The 17,362-nt window shown below is 42.5% G+C and overlaps 1 protein-coding gene across 2 annotated transcripts in view; it reads left to right on the top strand.

Annotated features, from left to right (window-relative positions):
• KCNAB1 (potassium voltage-gated channel subfamily A regulatory beta subunit 1) overlaps window positions 1–17,362 on the top strand; it is a 209,319-nt gene that overhangs the window by 164,056 nt on the left and 27,901 nt on the right. For both annotated transcript variants that reach the window (XM_056850329.1, XM_056850330.1), the window contains exons 7-8: window positions 1,463–1,506; window positions 4,976–5,062. In XM_056850329.1, coding sequence (XP_056706307.1) covers window positions 1,463–1,506; window positions 4,976–5,062 — 131 coding nt within the window. The remainder of the gene's footprint in view (window positions 1–1,462; window positions 1,507–4,975; window positions 5,063–17,362) is intronic.

Here is a 17,362-nt window from a genome sequence, read left to right as displayed (position 1 = left end):
CCAAAGAGGACTGTTCCATATATATATATATTCAGACACTCTCTACAAATAGCGTTGCCAACCTCCAGGTACTAGCTGGAGATACCCTGCTATTACAGCTGATCTCCAGCCGATAGAGATCAGTTCACCTGGAGAAAATGGTCGCTTTGGCAATTGGACTCTATAGCATTGAAGTCCCTCCCCTGTGAGTTGGCTTCTGATCCACTCACTCTCCGCCCAGCATGTGGGAGAGTAATCTGATCCCCTCACCCGAGATGGGAGGGAGCAATTTGCTTCCTATCTGCCTACTTTCAAGCGGGGATGTAAAATGCTGGTCACTTCTGTTCCTTCCCTCTGTGCCTTGCCGGGGGTGGGGGAGTGGGGAGGAGAAGCAGCTGGCTTGACAGCTCCTCACCTCAAGCAAGGAGATGAGAAGCTGGTTGCTAATATTCTCCCTTCCCCCCCAACCCCCAGCAAGGCAAAGAATCCAGGAGAAACTGCGGGGGAGATTGATCAGCTGAGCATAGGCTTCTCTTCTCCCCTCCAAGCTTCTTCCTGAGTGCCTGCAAGGCTGGGATACAATGAGAAGTTTCCTGTCCATGCCAAACTGGCACAAAAATGAACATCCATCGAACAATTGCCTTCCTGATCACTTCTGGTGATCAGAATGTGAGCCAAACTGGGGGGGAGAGGGGTGTTCGAACATTCCTAATTGTAACCCAATGAAATTTTAAAGAAAGCTATGAATATTACAGAGAGTTCAGTTGCAAGTTCAAGTTGCTTGCTGTGATGGTGGCGGAGGAAAGTGTGGTCAAGTTGTGCCCGAGTTATGGCAACCCTGTAGGGCTTTCAAGGCAGAGGTGGTTCAGAGGTGGTGGTTTGCCGTTGCCTGCCTCTGCGTAATGACCCTAGCCTTCCTCGGTGGTCTCCCAGGTTGCTGTAGTACAGCTTAATTTTTGCTTTGAAAGTTACAGGAATATACTCATGTTTCTGTGGGTGGAAGGATTTTTGCCTGCAGAGTGCCTCCCCTCCAAAATGCACCCTGAAATACTGCACCAGCATGGGAAGGAGCAATTTAAGTTACAGTGGCTGAGGTGAGGTGAGAAAGTCACTCTCCATGGATGGAAAATCGTCCACAGAAATACTTTGGTAGATCCAAGTCATGATTCCTATAAAAGGAGAATATTGATAGGACTTAAGCTTGTAGAGAAGGGCTCCAAGCAACAGGTTTTTTAGGAACGTTTTTGATTGTTAAAGCTAACACTTCATTTTAAAGTAACAGTTAATCACTAAACTATATGGATATTTTAACGCAAAAAAAAATTATAAGCAAAAAATAAAATTGTTTGGAAAGTAACCCTGATATACCAGTAGATGGTATGGGTTTGGGATATTTGTCCAGGTTATTTGAGTACCCCCTTGGGATGCCCTGGCCCCTGTGAGATTGAATAACTCTGTTCTCTTTTTTTTTTCCTCTTTGCAGAGCTGAAACAGAAAGAGGACTTTCAAGAAAGCACATTATTGAAGGTGCGTGCTGGGGATAGAACTGTGTTAATTAGACCCAATTAATATAACAGCAACAATAATAGTATTTAGCGCATGTATTTTAGCACATACAGAACGTTCAAAGTGCTTCACATTTGCTTAGCATTACAGTATTTCATCAGCCTTGTAAGGTGAGTAACTAAAGTTATAGTGCAAGTGAAGGATAGAGATGAGAGATGGAGACCCTGACAAACACTTATCAGGGATGCTCTACGCTGGTCCTACCTTAAGCAGGGGTGTGGACTAGATGGCCTGTATGGCCCCGTCCAACCGTATGATTCTATGACTTTAGGCCATCTAGTCCTGTGATCCTCAACATGGCACCTGTGGGTACCAAGGTGCCTGCTTATGTGTTTCCCTTGCCCAGTTCCTTATCCCTCAAAGATGGTGCCTCCTGAGCTCTTCTGAAATATCTCCTGCTCCAGTGAGGTAGATGAAAGCCGAGACTGGCTCTTTGCTTTGGGGGAAAGATGCACACGAAGGTCCATATTGTTTACTCAGACTGGCCCCAGCTCTCCAGTGTCTCAAGCAGAGATCTTTCACATCACCTGCTGCCTGATCCTTTTAGCTGAAGATGCTGGGGATTGAACCTATGATGTTCTGTGTGGAAAGCTAATGCTGTTTGTCCTGTGTGATTAATAATGTGTTAGGAGCCTTGAATTGGCAATGAGATTTCAACTGAAGCGGGTCGTGCTGTTCAGATGACAGGCTCTTAGAATGTATTACTTACTGAGAAGTGAAGTTATCTTATTCAGCCAGTCATCGAGTAAGCAGGACTCAACTTTACCTGCTTTTAAAAAGCAAGTCTCTTTATTGATATACTTCTAGTAAAATATGTGTAAATGCAGATTATCAAGTCTTTAATACTTCTATAAAAACTGTTGTCAAAGTACAATGTATGTATTTACAATGTATGAAGTAAAAGCAAGCAAGTCTTACATACTATTCAGTTTCAAAATCCAACTTCTAAAATATAACAGTCAAATTATTCTGATTCAGTTCAAAGTATCTAATTCATAAAGTCTAGAGTAATGTATTTAAGGCATACATACCAGTCAGCCTTTTCTTGAGAGCCTTTGGAAGGTTCTGATTCTCTGGGCTTACTGTGGCTGTATTTATACTGTTTCAGACTCATTAAGAGTGTTGATTTTACCATCAGGAGGGATATCTTCCTCCCCACTTTCAGATAACATGAGCAGTGCAATAATGTACAGTTGCAGCTGCTCAGGTTATTAGCTTCTCCCCATGACCAAATATGGGCTTCCTTTCCTTTCAGTCTATTTTGCTTAAAGTATAAACAATCATTTCTGCGCTCCATGATCACTCCATATACTAAATTTTCATACCATTCTCATCTTCAGTACAATATGCATTAAATGAGACTATTTAGAAATCTACAATACAATATATAACTATATAAATCATAAAACACAATTATTGCTCACATTGTAACATGTAACCATCTGGTCAGTAGGAAACATAGCCTTCAGCAAGGTTATAGAAAGCAAGAAGCTTACTGCACTTATAGCCTTGAGGTCTTTGAGTAGACCTTCTCAAGGTTTGAGGATAGCAGGACTTTTCTGCTCTTGAGATATGAGCAGCTGGCAGCTGGCAGCTGAATCAGGAAGGGTATTTTCAGATACACCTTTCTGGCAGATAGTGAAGAATGACTCTGTTCTTCTCCCTTCAAGGACAAGAACAGGGTAAGTTAGTTAGCTCTTGAAAGAATTCAGACCTTGAGAGAATTCAGTCAGCCTGTTCTAAGGACATTTGCATTTTGCAAGCTGTTGCCAGGCTTTTCATTACACAAACCTCTGCAGTTTGTGGTTCAGTTTGTATGTTGTGTTCAAACTCTACATGGAATTAATTCTGCACATGTACACAAAATACCATAATTATGTCAGAGACCGTGACAATGAGTACATGAAGAAAGACAGAGATGTCACATTACATCTTTACAGATTGTGGTGTACACTTGTGTAAGACATATACGTGTGAAATGTCCCTCTGTGCAAAAAATATCCCTTAATGCCTTCTTAATGAAAGTTCTGGAATTACTGATATAAAGCCACATTTTCATGCAGTTGGATTTTCTGCCCCACATTCAATGCTGTTGGGAAGCAGGTTTTTAAATCTCTATGGCTAGTAGCCACTGACAGATCTATCCTTCATGAAACTCTCTAATATTTATATTAATATTGTTATAATGGTATAACTATAGCATAATATTCAATAGCGGATTTTTTAAAAAATATATATAATATAACTCCAGATATTACAGAGTGGACCAATACACTCTTAGACTTTGCTTTGATGGCTAAATTAATTCAATTGGTCAACAAGAAACCAATGGAAGAATTCAAGTTGAAATGGCAGCCTTGTTATGATTATTGCTCAAATAGCTTATAAATAATCTAAAATATCAGAAAGCAATTTAGTAGAGAATCCGTAGTGATATATAAAGAATAGGTATGTTTAGATATTTGATAGCGTTCCAAGACGTTCTAGGGTCAAAGATTAAGGACAGAACTTCTGACAATACTTTTATTTTTTTCCCTTTTAAACACAAACTATGTTAAAGCTTGGAGGATAAAGTATGTTTCGTTTTATTTCCCCCCTTCCCTCCCTTTCTTTTTTCTGTATCCTCAATTTACAAAATAAAATTTAAGAAATTGAAAAAGCCCTGGTGGTTTGGTGGAGATGTGGATGGTTGCTGCCAGAGGAGGGGCTCAGGAAACTGGGAGGAAACCTGCCATGCGGAAGCACAGTTGCTGCAGCTCTTATCAGCAGCTGCACCAACAATGGGGAAACTACACAGGCTTGTTCCCATCTGGAAAACATCCCTTTTCCTTGAAAGGGCTAATAACAGTGCGGGAAGCCCTGTTTCTGTTACTGAAACTGTGTGGACCCAGAAGAGTGAAACCACATCTCTTCTCCCTTCACAACCCCAAAGCCATAGGAATACGACAGGCTGTTAAGATTCGCCTTCTATGGGGTTTCATTTCCAGTGGACCCCTGATTGGTAGGGCTTAATTGCGGGGAACAATACCAATGCACTTGTGTATGGGGGTGGTTTGGCAACCAGTTCACTTAGACATGATTTTGATTAGATGTACTTGGAATCAAAATTTGTGCTCTGAACTCTGTCCCCAAAGGTTACAGTTTGACAGGCGCATCAGGATGCGGTTGTTAAATGCTTGTCTGCTCCAATCCCAATTGCAATATAAAAACCTTGTGGAAGGTCATGAATTCTGCATGAACCTATATTTTGATTTTTTTTTTAATGGTGTACCCTCATCTATCCACCAATACACTCAAACATGGCTCAATCCAATGATATTTCTGATCCATCAGAATGTATTCCACACTTTGTTTTTTACCGGTACATTTTCTAATGCTGCAGTTGGGTTGTTTTTTTAAATCTCTCCCATCTTTTTTTTTTTACTTCTAGGATTAAAAGCTTCCCTCCAGAGACTGCAGCTGGAATATGTGGATGTAGTCTTTGCAAATCGACCAGACAATAATACCCCGATGGAAGGTTAGTGAAAGATTTAATAAAAGCTTTTTTCTTGATTGATCCTGGCTTACAGGCTTAAATGAATCATGGCATGGTACAAAAAATTTTAGGTGGAGCAAATTACATGCAAAACATCTCCATTTTGGTTCCTTGGAGTCTTTCATATTTCCACTTTTAAGTAAATGTGTGTGCTGAGGTCTGTGGAGGTTCCGTATCTATAACCCCACGGCCCTTGTTAAGGGTCCCTGGAGGAGCTTTGCTACCATTTGCTCCCTGTGTGTAAAAATTTCCTTTTGCTTGATTTAATCAAGCAAATTGAAATTGGCATAGAGTTTGAACTTAATTTCACAATTTTATTTCAGCTTGAACACATGACCACATGAAGCTGCCTTATACTGAATCAGACCCTTTGTCCATGGAAGTCAGTATTGTCTGCTCAGACTGGCAGACTTGCCTAGTCCCTTTAACTGGAGATGCCAGGGATTGAACCTGGGACCTTCTACATGCCAAGCACATAGTCTACCAATGAGCCACAGCCCCTCCCCTAAGTATAAGCTTCAATCCCCATACAGTCCTCAGCCCATCACTGAGGCTAATGCTATCTCTTACATTTTTATTCTGCTCTCCCTCTAAGGAGCTCAAGGTAATCACATGGCTCTTCTGCCCTCAGTTTTATCCTCACAGCAACCCAAAGAGTTAGTTTAGATGGACAGATAATGACTGGCCAAGGCCATCCAAGGAGTTCCATGGGCAGAGCAGGGATTTGAACCTGGATCTCCCTAGTTTTAGTCTGACTGACACTCTAACTACTACACCACACTGGCTGTCTGCTTAGGACCAGTTGTGTGGCTTTCATCAAAACCAGCAGTCCTGCATCTCCTGTTCTCTGGTACATTTAGTAAACAGAGCTATGTGATGTGACATCCATGGCATTGAGAGCTAAGCCATGTGATTAATGACTATGGAGAAACTCATCTTCAGATAAAGTTCTCCACACCCCGCCAGTGGCTTCAATATCCTGTGGGAGTGTCTCGCCCCTGAAAAACTGTCTTTGACCGCAGCATTCCCACCCAGCCACTCAAGCAGAAGCCCAGGAAATCTGGAAGCGACACCTGGAAGCGACACCGATGCTCTAGCAATCTCGGACGAAACCATAGAGTTTTGACAGAGATTGCTAGAGCGTCCGTGTCCCGCGCCCCCAGCCATGACCCTGTCAAAGCTCCTGCCGGTGGAGCAGAGGGACCTGGCAACCCTAAAAATGCATGAAACCAAAGGGGACTATTTTTCCAGCTCAATTGGTATTCATTTTGAAACAAATGCACATCCTTACTCTAATCCACCAGATTATGATACAACCCTTGTAAACTTTTTAGCAGACAGGCTTTCCTCTGCTGAAAGACCAAACAATGAGTTTGATGGACCATTGCTCAGGCCCAGCTTGACTTTTCTCAAGTCTAGTCTTTGCACTGTGGCTGTTTCCACAGAAGATTTGTTCTGCCCTGTCAAAATAGAGCACAGTTTTTCAGGGTATCCCCTCATTCACCTTCAATCTTCCGCCACAGTTTCCTCAAGTTTGCCCTGACAGGACCCTGACCGGCTTTGGTCTGATTTGTCTGCTAAGGCTGGAATTAAAGCAGGTTTGCCTTCAGCGAGGAAGGGAAAGTGTGGACTTGTGGATCCAAAAGAGAAGAAAAATAGGGCTACACTAAGCAACATGTTGGCAAACCACTCAATTGCTGTGGAAAGGTTCAGTGAAAAGAACTCTGATCCCCCTGATGAAGCTTAGATAGATAGATAGATAGATAGATAGATAGATAGATAGATAGATAGATAGATAGATAGATAGATAGATAGATAGTTTATTGGCGGCCCTTGGCCAGATAAAACAAGATACATGGACTAAAATGGTCTTATCAACAAAGGTTTACAGTCCGAGTCTTAACTCACTTTAAAAAAATAATAACAACATCCAAGTTACATCTGCCATTTGGACTAAGAGACTACTCTGTGGCAATGAATTTTCATTGCAGCCTTCCAAAATTTGGAAGAGGTGATTGAGAGATTATCTCCTTGTAGGAGCTTTTCTATCTTTTCTCTTTCCTTGTCGGGTCCCATTCTCAGTATGAGGGGCTCAAAAAGTTACAGTTCAGGAGAACATGTTCAGTGGTTTCTAAATCCCTGGATTTGCAGGGACATAGTCTCTCTGCCCTGGGTATCCTGATGAAGCTTAAACAGTGAAATGTGTAGGGGCTGTACATGACAATACAGCAAGTCACCTTGCTTCTTTCTTTTTTGGTTTGCTGATTTGTGGATCCATCACCATTTTCCTTGTATGTCCCCTCCCCTGCCTCCGGCGGACTTTTGGCCAGCATACTTTAAAAATTGGTAATATGTATATCAGTATGCCCTAACCTGGATAGCCCAGGCTAGCCTGATCTCGTCATCAGATCTCAGAAGCTAAGCAGGGTCGACCCTGGCACATGTTTGGATGGGAGACCTCCGAAGAATACCAAGGCCGTAATGCAGAGGCAGGCAATGGCAAACCAGCTCTGAATGTCTCTTGCCTTGAAAACCCCACCAGGGGCTGCCATAAATCAGCTGTGACTTGACAGAAAAAAGAAAGAAAAAAAAAACCCTATAGCTTTGTAACACTATAGCAATATACTTGCTACTAATTTTTTTTTAAGCCAGCAAAAATCACTCAGGCAGGTATGGCAAAAGTAATGACAATGGATTGTGTGGCAATCCATTACCATTGTGAATGCCTCTGCCAGCGTGGTGTAGTGGTTAAGAGTGGTGGTTTGGAGCGGTGGGCTCTGATCTGGAGAACCGGGTTTGATTCCCCACTCCTCCACATGAGCGGCGGAGGCTAATCTGGTGAACTGGATTTGTTTCCCCACCCCTACACATGAAGCCATTTGAGAGAGTTCTGAGAGATCTCTGACTAGCCCAAGGTCACCCAGCAGGCTTCATGTGGAGGAGCGGGGAAACCGACCCAGTTCTCCAGATTAGAGACCACCATTCTTAACCAGTGCACCACACTGGCTCTCATAAGAACTTGTGAGGGGGAGAAGAGTTGGTTTTTATACCCCACCTTTTCTCTACCATTAAGGAGTCTCAAAACAGGTTAACAACCACCTTCCGGTCCTCTCCCCACAGCAGACACCTTGTGAGGTAGGTGGGGCTGAGAGAGTTCTGAGAGAACTGTGACTAGCCCAGGGTCATCCAGCTGGCTTCATGTGGAGGAGTGGGGAAACCAGCCCAGTTCTCCAGATTAGAGTCCACCGCTCTTAACCACCACACCACGCTGGCTTTCTTATTAGGAACGAGGCACCTTCAACTAACAGCTTTGTCTTTATACCCAAAGACACGCTTGGGGGGGGGGGGAAATCACAAGTTTGCAGTCCCTTTTGCTGACAGTGATTACTAAAATAAAACAGTGTCTATTGTATCGCTTATGTTTTCTGGGACCTCAGCCTCCACAGCAGTAATATCATGCCAAGTTACTGAGAATTCATTGATTTTTTTCCCCAAAAGCAAATGGGAATATTTAATATCATGCCAAGTTACTGTGAATTCATTGATTTTTTCCCCAAAAGCAAAGGGGAATATTTATTTCTTAGAGCTATTTATCTGTTATCATTTCCTACAAGGAGACTGATCTGCTTCGAGTGAGCGTGTAAACTGTAACAAATGATGTCTTTTTTCCCCTAATTTGAGCACATGTATTGGGGAACTTCCCCCCCCCCAATAATGATAAAATATGGTATAGCCCTCTAGTGTTAATCTGAGCAAACACCAAGATCAATTTCTGAAGGGCTGTGCTGTTGTGACTTTTGCTGACAAAGCCCTCCAGTTACAGGGTTTGAGAGGTTTTGCTGGAGACGGAGACTTGCACAAATTTGCCCGCACTTCATGAGGTCAACGAACATGACAAATCTTGTATCTTGGAGGGAGAAATAACCTTTTTTCCTAGTCAGTTGCAATATAATGAAAGATGAAGGGAAGAAAAGACAGCGCCTGCGATCCAGCATGGAGTTAGGTAGCTCCAAGCCTAAATAGTTATAATAAATAGCAGAATAATAGCAGAATAATAATAGAAGTCAGTGGGGTTAAAGCCCTCTGACATTTTGCAAGATTGCAGCCCGTACTGTGTATAAACCACATGCCCATATGTGCAGCTCGCTCTGGCAACTTTGCCGAGATGGCTTTCTAAATTACAGTTTCTGTTGGCAATTGTATGGGAATAAAAAACATGGATATAACTCAAGCAATGCCAGACCCAGCTCCCTGTTTAGGGAAATGCAAAATGATCAGTTGGTCAGACCAGCATGCAAGCCTCAACAGAAGCCAGTGAAGACTATTTTTAGAATAAAGGGATGCATTTATTTATTTATAGCAGTGCCTGGTCTTTCTTCGCCGCCGCCGGGAGGTTTTTGGGGTGAAGCCTGAGGAGGGTGGGGTTTGGGGAGGGGAGGGACTTCAATGCCATAGAGTCCAATTGCCAAAGCGGCCATTTTCTCCAGGGGAACTGATCTCTGTCAGCTGGAGATCAGTTCTAATGGCAGGAGATCTCCAGCTAGTACCTGGAGGCTGGCGACCCTGTTTATTTACTTCGTTTATCCTGCCTTTCTCTCCAATGGGAACCAAGGTGGCTTCATCATTCTCTTCTCCTCCATTTTATCCTCACAACAAACCTGTGAAGTAGGATAGGCAAAGAGAGTGTGGCTGGCCCAAGGTGACGCCATTGCAGCACCATTTTCCTTGCATGTCACCTCCTATGTCTCCAGCAGGCTTTGGGCAGCTTTTTTAAAAAACTGGTAGTATGTATGGGAACGGGTGTCTGCAGGTATCCACCCAAAGGGAATGTGCTTTTCTATTACTAAAATTGTATGCAGGCTTATTTCAGAATAAGCTCATTGGCCTTAATCAGATTGTCTTCTGGGGGACATAGGCTGTGTCTTCTGGGTCCTGGGCTGTGTGAATGAAGTAGATAATATGGTGGATCCTGAATCTTCAACACACAGAAGAGGAGGGCGTTTTGGGAATACAGCTTGGTTTGTGAGAAACGAAGAAAGCTACATCTGCTGACAGGCTATTTATTAAACAATTATGATGGTTTATAAAATTCTAAATTACAGACCCATAAAGTAATGAAGAAAATGAGGAGAGACATTTTCTTTTCTGTCTCCCTTCTAGAACTGTGGGTCACTCATCATTGGCAGTAGGTTTAGGAAAGCCAAAAGGAAGTACTACGTTACATAATGTATGGAATTAACTAATGTAAGATATGATGGCCACTGGTTTACATGGCTTTAAAATAGAATATGACAAATTTGTGAAAGGGGAGAGGTCCATCAGTGGCTGTTAGCTATGATGGCCGAATAGAAGAATAATAATTGGTTTTTATATGCCGACTTTCTCTACCACTTAAGGAAGAATCAAACTGGTTTACAATCACCTTCCCTTCCCCTCCCACAACAGACACCTTGGGAGGTAGGTGGGGCTGAGAAAGTTCCAAGAGAACTGTGACTAGCCCAAGGTCACCCAGCTGGCTTCATGTGTAGGAGTGGGGAAACCAAACCGGTTCTCCAGATTAGAGTCTGCCGTTCATGTGGAAGAGTGGGGAATCAAACCCAGTTCTCCAGTTGTTGGGTCAATTGTGGGGGAAGACTGTTCACCCTCCCTCTAGGGGCAGGCTTCACTTTAATCATGTAGCTGATAGGAAATAGGATGTTTTACTAGACAGACCTTTGGTTTGATCCAGAAGGGCCTTTAGTTTATTCCTGTCAATGATACAACGTATTACCATAATAATAATACTTCAAAGGGGTTTAATTCAGTTATACTCTTGCTTTCTCTGCATATTTATGTGCAGACTGTCTTATGTTCATCACATAAATTATAGAGGGGTGCGAAGAAACTGGCATAATATAAGCTCTTTTAAATGAGTTTGCTAGATTTTTATTCCCCTTCTGAACTTGCTTTCCAGAAACTTCCATGTTAAATGCAAATTAGATACATTTAAGATTGGCTACTTGCATCTTCATCCCACAACAGAAGCTTCTAGGGATGGGAAACAGAGTAGAATCAGGTTTGGGATAGGGAAAGAGCTCTGTTCAAATATCTAAGCACACTTTAATAATTGATAAAGCATTAAAATCAACCTTCTGCGTTGGTAAGTTGTTTTGAAAAATACATCTTTATATGGCTGGAATAGGGGAAACCTATTTCATCAGGTGCATGGTATGAATCCTTCGTCAGTGCACATACTATATTCAAGAGTGGGAAACATGAATATTTTGGGTTCAATGGCCACGAAATGCAAGAGCTATATTTTGTGACATTTCTATGTAAAACTTAAAAAGTACAAGATACTTCACAATGCCCATAATGGTATTTGTTTAAGCCCTAGTTAGTACAATAACATTGTTAAATTCTAATTCAGCCATTATTTATGCAGTAATTACCTATGCTACAATAAATCTGAAAAGCAGCAGTTGTGACACCCATTAAAATACATTCTGTCATGGAGCTATGATCCCTTGCAATGAATTAATCAGTATTACATATAATGCTTCAGAAATTAAAAAATGAAAGAAAATTTTATCCCAGAATACCTAAGGTTATTTTCCAAGAAACTGCATTGGAAACCATTTGGGAACTAAAGGGACCAGGTTTGCATCTTGCTTGGAGTGGTAAAATACTTTGAATCAGCCCTGCAAAGCAGTGGTTTTCACAGCGGCCGTTTATGCTGGGTAATTAGCAGCACGTTCCAGGCTGAAGTGCCCCGCATATTTTTAAAAAATTTCTTCACCCTGAACTGTTATTCCAAAGATGTCACTGCAAAGCCAGCGCATACTTGCTTCGCATTTCTTTTTTTATATATATAATTTTTTTATTGTTTTTCCATACTGATTAAACACAATATTCAACAATCAATGTAAATAAGCATCAAGGTGTAGATTCCAATAAAAATTGTTGAAAATACATATATATATAAATAAAATATGAAGACTTCCCCTACACCTCCCTCAATCTTGTCATTTATTTGTAATCTTTGTTTAAAATTCTAATCCTAATATTATCACAAACATTTATAAGAAATTATTCTTTATTTCTCATAATCTAAGTGATCACTATTTCGTTTATAACAATTTTCTATATTCAAGCAAAGAGAAAAAAATAAGAAAGAAAAAATAGAAAAAGCACTATTTTATAATAAAAAAGATGGATTAGATAATAGGTATCATTTTTTAACTTCCTTTAAAAATAGGTATCATTATAACTCCTCCATTTCTCCCAGACATCTAATAAGTATCTATTATGTTAATGTCATTAATTATTCTGTTTTTGACAAAGCCAAGCCATTAATCAGTCCCTTTTAGTTAAATCCCAAGAAATCTAGATCCTTTGAACCAGTCTCTTTATCCTGAATTTCCAACATCTTCCTCTTTTTCTCAGTAGCTTTAAACGTCGAAAAGCATCCTTGGAAACTGTTAGTACAGTTCCCTCTTCAGAAACTGGCGAGTGATAGTCAATCTGCAGTGTGGTTTCTTCTATCCCTAAGGCGAAGAGAAAGATCCCGGTGTTTCAAGCTTTTCACCCTTTTAAGTTCTCCCAGTTAACATTGAAGAATTCATCTGGTAGATTATACAAACAAAAGTCAAAGTCTCTTACATTCAAATCCATTGTTGTCAACTGGATTGGTTCAATTTCTTCTTGCAGATGTATATCCTTTGGTTGTCCATTGTGGCTCTCCAGTTCCTTAGTAGAATTTAATTCTTCTTTTGATGGCTTGTCGTTTGGAGAGCTTTCTTCTCTCATCTCTGATCTCAATGTAGTAACTTGGTCTTTTATATCCTTGAGATCTTCCAAAATTACATCCAGTTTCCGGTTGAAAAGTTCGTAGATATTGTTTGTCAGAGAGAGTAGTTGATCCATCTGTTTAATCACACTTTCCATGGTTGCTGCTTCTAATAGTTCTGTTGAAATTTAATTGGTAAAGTCCAGACAGGTATATCACTAGTTCCTATGTTGTGGGTAGTAAAGAAATGTTGCGGGGGGCAGGATATAAAGTCGCAAGCCTGCCATTACTTCCTTTTGCCTAGGAACTTGGGAGATATTTGCCAGTTACACAGTAATGCCACACTTCCGGTCTCAAATCCTGTGATGTTCTCGCGGTAGCAGACGGTAGCAGATGCTTCTGGATAAGACGTGGCTTGAAGACTTGTTTACTCAGAAAAGCGTCTTCCCGGAAATGGGGGGGAATCTCCTCCTCCCTCCCCTTTGCACATCTCAGTCTCTGATTGGTGGCTGTAACGTCATTCAAAGAGTCCCGATTATTATGTCTACCCACCGATCAATTTGATAAAAATCCTGCCTGTTTATCCAGTGTTTTTAATTTTCAAAGAGTCATCCAAACATCTGATGGGGAGATACAGATTCAATAGGTATTTTTTCGCTCCTTCAAGACTTCCAGATCTAGGTAAATCAAAAGAATTCTTGTAAGTTACTCAGATTTTAGAAGAGTAGGTATTCTTGCTTCTGTATTGATGCTTAGATGGTAATAGATAGGGGAGATCTGAGCCTAATTCCAAAGAGACGTTAGCGGCAATGGTTTCCTCTCAGGCCGGCGGGACCTCGTCCAGGATTCCAAGAGTCGTCCGAAGGCTCTCTCAGCAAATCTGGGGGTCAAAACCGCACTTAAAAGGCAGCAGGGGTAGTCCTGCTCCCCGGTCCACTGTTTAGGATCGGGTAGGGGTGCAGGATTGCACCCCAGATTCGAACGATTCTTGGTTCCCTCGGGAGCCCCCGAGAGACGTGGTGCTCAGATCAGTGTCCCTAGTAGAAGTCCTCTTCGCATTTCTTAAGGGCCCCTTTAACGTTACCTTTTGTATTTGCTCCACCCCTGCATCGAAGCATTCACTGAAGGAAGCATGCAGAATCCCAGCTTCGGCTAAGCTATGCAAACAACCATTGCTAATGGCTATGCAAATGGAGCAGGCGAGTGGGGGGTGGAATTTGTTTGACTTTCTCCTCTTGTATCAGGACCGCGAATAGTCATTTTAAAGGTCAGATTAAAAAAATTAGCATTGAGCGAGGAGCAGAATCGACTCTGCATAAATGGCCAGTGTCTTTTTGACATCTTTGTCCCCATTTGCTTCCACAGGCGGTTCCGTCACCTAGTTGAACACAGGCACACATGCAGCAAAAGACCTTCCTGACTCGGCACATTGTTTTTCTGGAGGGCAAATACATAGCAGAGAGCAGATGACTGAGTCGGATTATCAGTTGACACCAAACAGTTTATAGTTCCCACTTTAGCAAAAGCAGCTGTCAAATGTTTCTGCATCTTCATACGGAAAGTACTTTCATTTAAGTCACTGAAGGTGGGTTGAAATATGGAATTGCGGCACTCCCAAGGGCCTTTTGTGTGACCTTGAAGTAAGAAGTGAGAATAATCCCACAAGAGCCTTATGAACAGTTCTGTCCTCCCACTTCATCTTCACAGTTTACCTAGGAAGGCTGTTCCTACCATATAAATGCCATATGTTCAAGTCAGTGCAATATACTTGGTAGCAAGTGCATTGCACTTCCTTGAGAAAACAGACCTCATTTCTTCCTCCCTCCGGTGACAGCGTCTTTTCCCCGGGAGCTTTTAATGGCTGATTCACAAGCAAACGCTGCTCTTCTCTGCTTGCCAGTTTTGACAAAGAGCGGAGAAACGCTTTGAACAAATAGCAAGAGGCTTTTTATGTTGCATAGTTATGAAGAAATGCACATGGATGACAATGATGTGCAACTCTTAAATGTTACAGCGTTGTGTCGGGTCATCAGCAGCATCCTTTGCATGCTGTTCCCCTAAGCAACTCTAGCACTGAAAGTTCGATAGTACAGTTTTCTCTTAGAATCCCCAGAGTGACAGCCTGCAGAAAGGCAAGGCACTCTATAAAATATAAGCCTGGGAGGCAAAGCATTCTCAAGGCATTCATTCCTTTTGAAATGAGTACTGGCCAGCGTTAGAAGTGCAAGTTGTGAGTAAACGATATTATTATTTGAGGGGTAGCCAGTACAGACAGAGGGAAGTATATCTGGTGTCGCCTTAAAGCGAGCAAAAGCAGGCTTTGACTTGCCGCTCATTGGGAGTTCAGAGTCAGTATTATTATGAATGTGTCTGCTTTGATTTCAGTGACTGTGCCTGTTGCTGTACAACTAATAAGCGGTCAGACACTTAACAAAAGGACATGAATGTTTCTTGGTAGATGAATAATTCTCTCCGTTGCCTTTGAAAAGCTGCAGCCTTCAGCAAGAGGGAGGGGAAGAGAAACGGCTTGTAGCCAGTTCGAATGGACCCACAAGGAAAGAGCAGAGAGGTTTCAGTTGGAGTTATTGAAACACAAACTATCTTTGGGGTGCAGCTTCTCTTTGGTAATCTGAAGCAGGACACGCATTCTGCTCCCAGTTCTGAGACTCCACTTACCTCCAACAGGCTCTGCTTGATTATTTGTAAATGAAAAGAAGAAGGAGGAGGGGAGGGGGAGGAGAAGGAGAGTTGGTTTTTATATGCCAACTTTCTCCACCATTTAAGGGAGAATCAAACCGGCTTACAATCACCTTCCCTTCCCCTTCCCACAACTGACACCCTGTGAGGTAGGTGGGGCTGAGAGATAGGGTTGCCAGGTCCCTTTTCTCCACCTGTGGAAGGTTTTTGGGAGCCTGAGTTTGGGGTTTGGGGCAGGGAGGGACTTCAATGCCATAGAGTCCAATTGCCAAAGCAGCCATTTTCTTCAGGTGAACTGATCTCTTTCGGATGGAGATCAGTTGCAATAGCAGGAGATCTCCAGCTAGTACCTGAAGGTTGGCAACCCTACTGAGAGAGCTCTAAGAGAGCTGTGACTAGCCCAAGGTCACCCAGCTGGCTTCATGCAGAGGAGTGGGGAGACCAACCCAGTTCACCAGATTAGAGTCCACCGCTCATGTGGAGGAGTGGGGAATCAAACCTGGTTCTGCAGATTAGAGTCCACCTCTCTCAACCACTACACCATGCTAGATAATACAAAGGTACCATTAAGCTCCCAGAGCCCTCGTTTCCAAAATAAAATAAATCTTGTAGCACGGCCCTTGGACATCTCACCACTTGGGGATGTGGGAGACATATACCAGATTATCTATGATTATGGCTAACAAGATGATTCAGAATTATAAAGCCTGTAAAAGGAGGCTGCTTGCCGGTAAAGGGCTTATCTACATGAGATGTGTTATGTGAGTTGGATTGAGAGTCCCTGATCTGACTTGCAGTCACACATAGGGGCTCACCTTAGAAAGTGCTCCACTGCTTGATGCAGCTCAGAAGTGCTTCTGCCTTCCCTTCCGTGATGTTTTCTAGTGCAGAAATGGCTGCTGGAGGGCTCTGTTTGACTTTATCTCAGGACCCCTGGGACCTGGGATGATGTGATCAAGGACACATGGAGCCCAAGATAGGGGCCAACAGGACCTCCCTAAAACTGTTTACGGTCTGGAAAACAGCACAAGAGGGAAGGCAGAAAGCCCCCATCATATAGTGCTCCCGAGCCACATACAGTGACAGAGCACTTTCCTAGGTGAGTTCCGTGATGGTATATGTGACTGCAAGTTGAGTCAGGGGACTTGTGTAGATGATCCCTTAGACTACATTTCCATGGACATTTATGCTAGTGCTTGATATTCCTGAAGGCATTTAGCACCAGCACAGAAACTGTCTATGCAGTCCTGTACATCCATGTGTCAGATGTGACAACCTCAGCAAGGAGAGTTGCTAAACCTTATTCCTCTGCCTTGGGGGACTACAGTAACATGAGGACCAGTTCTTAAGAACTCATGAAAGTACTATTTCTATGGGTCAGTCTACATGTTACCTTCATGTTCTCGTGTGATGGTTCCTCTACCCCAATGTTTAGTGTGGTTCGTCTTGCTCTTTTTTCATCTGGTGCTGGGGTTTCCGTTCCAGCACTGCACATCAACAGCAGATGCAGGTGAGGAAAATGCCATGTCACATAGAAGAAGGGCATGATGTGCCACCGTCCATAGTGGGTGGTGGCAGTGTGAAAAACCAGGGACCTTTCTAGCCTCCTACAGCATAATTTAGGTAACTGTTGACAGGCCTAAGTAATGCTGTTGACAGGTAACTGTTGACAGGCCTAAGTGTATAATTACAAGGTTGACCTGACCTGAATGGCCCAGGCTAGCCTGATCTCGTCAGATCTCGGAAGCGAAGCAGGGTCAGCCCTGGTTAGTAGTACTTGGATGGGAGATCATCAAGGAAGTCCAAGGTTGTTATGC

The sequence above is a fragment of the Euleptes europaea genome, chromosome 5, assembly GCF_029931775.1.
Source record: "Euleptes europaea isolate rEulEur1 chromosome 5, rEulEur1.hap1, whole genome shotgun sequence".
In the NCBI taxonomy this organism is placed as follows: domain Eukaryota; kingdom Metazoa; phylum Chordata; class Lepidosauria; order Squamata; family Sphaerodactylidae; genus Euleptes; species Euleptes europaea.
The sequence above is the reverse complement of the archived record's forward strand: the minus strand, read 5'-3'. Positions and strand labels throughout refer to the sequence as shown.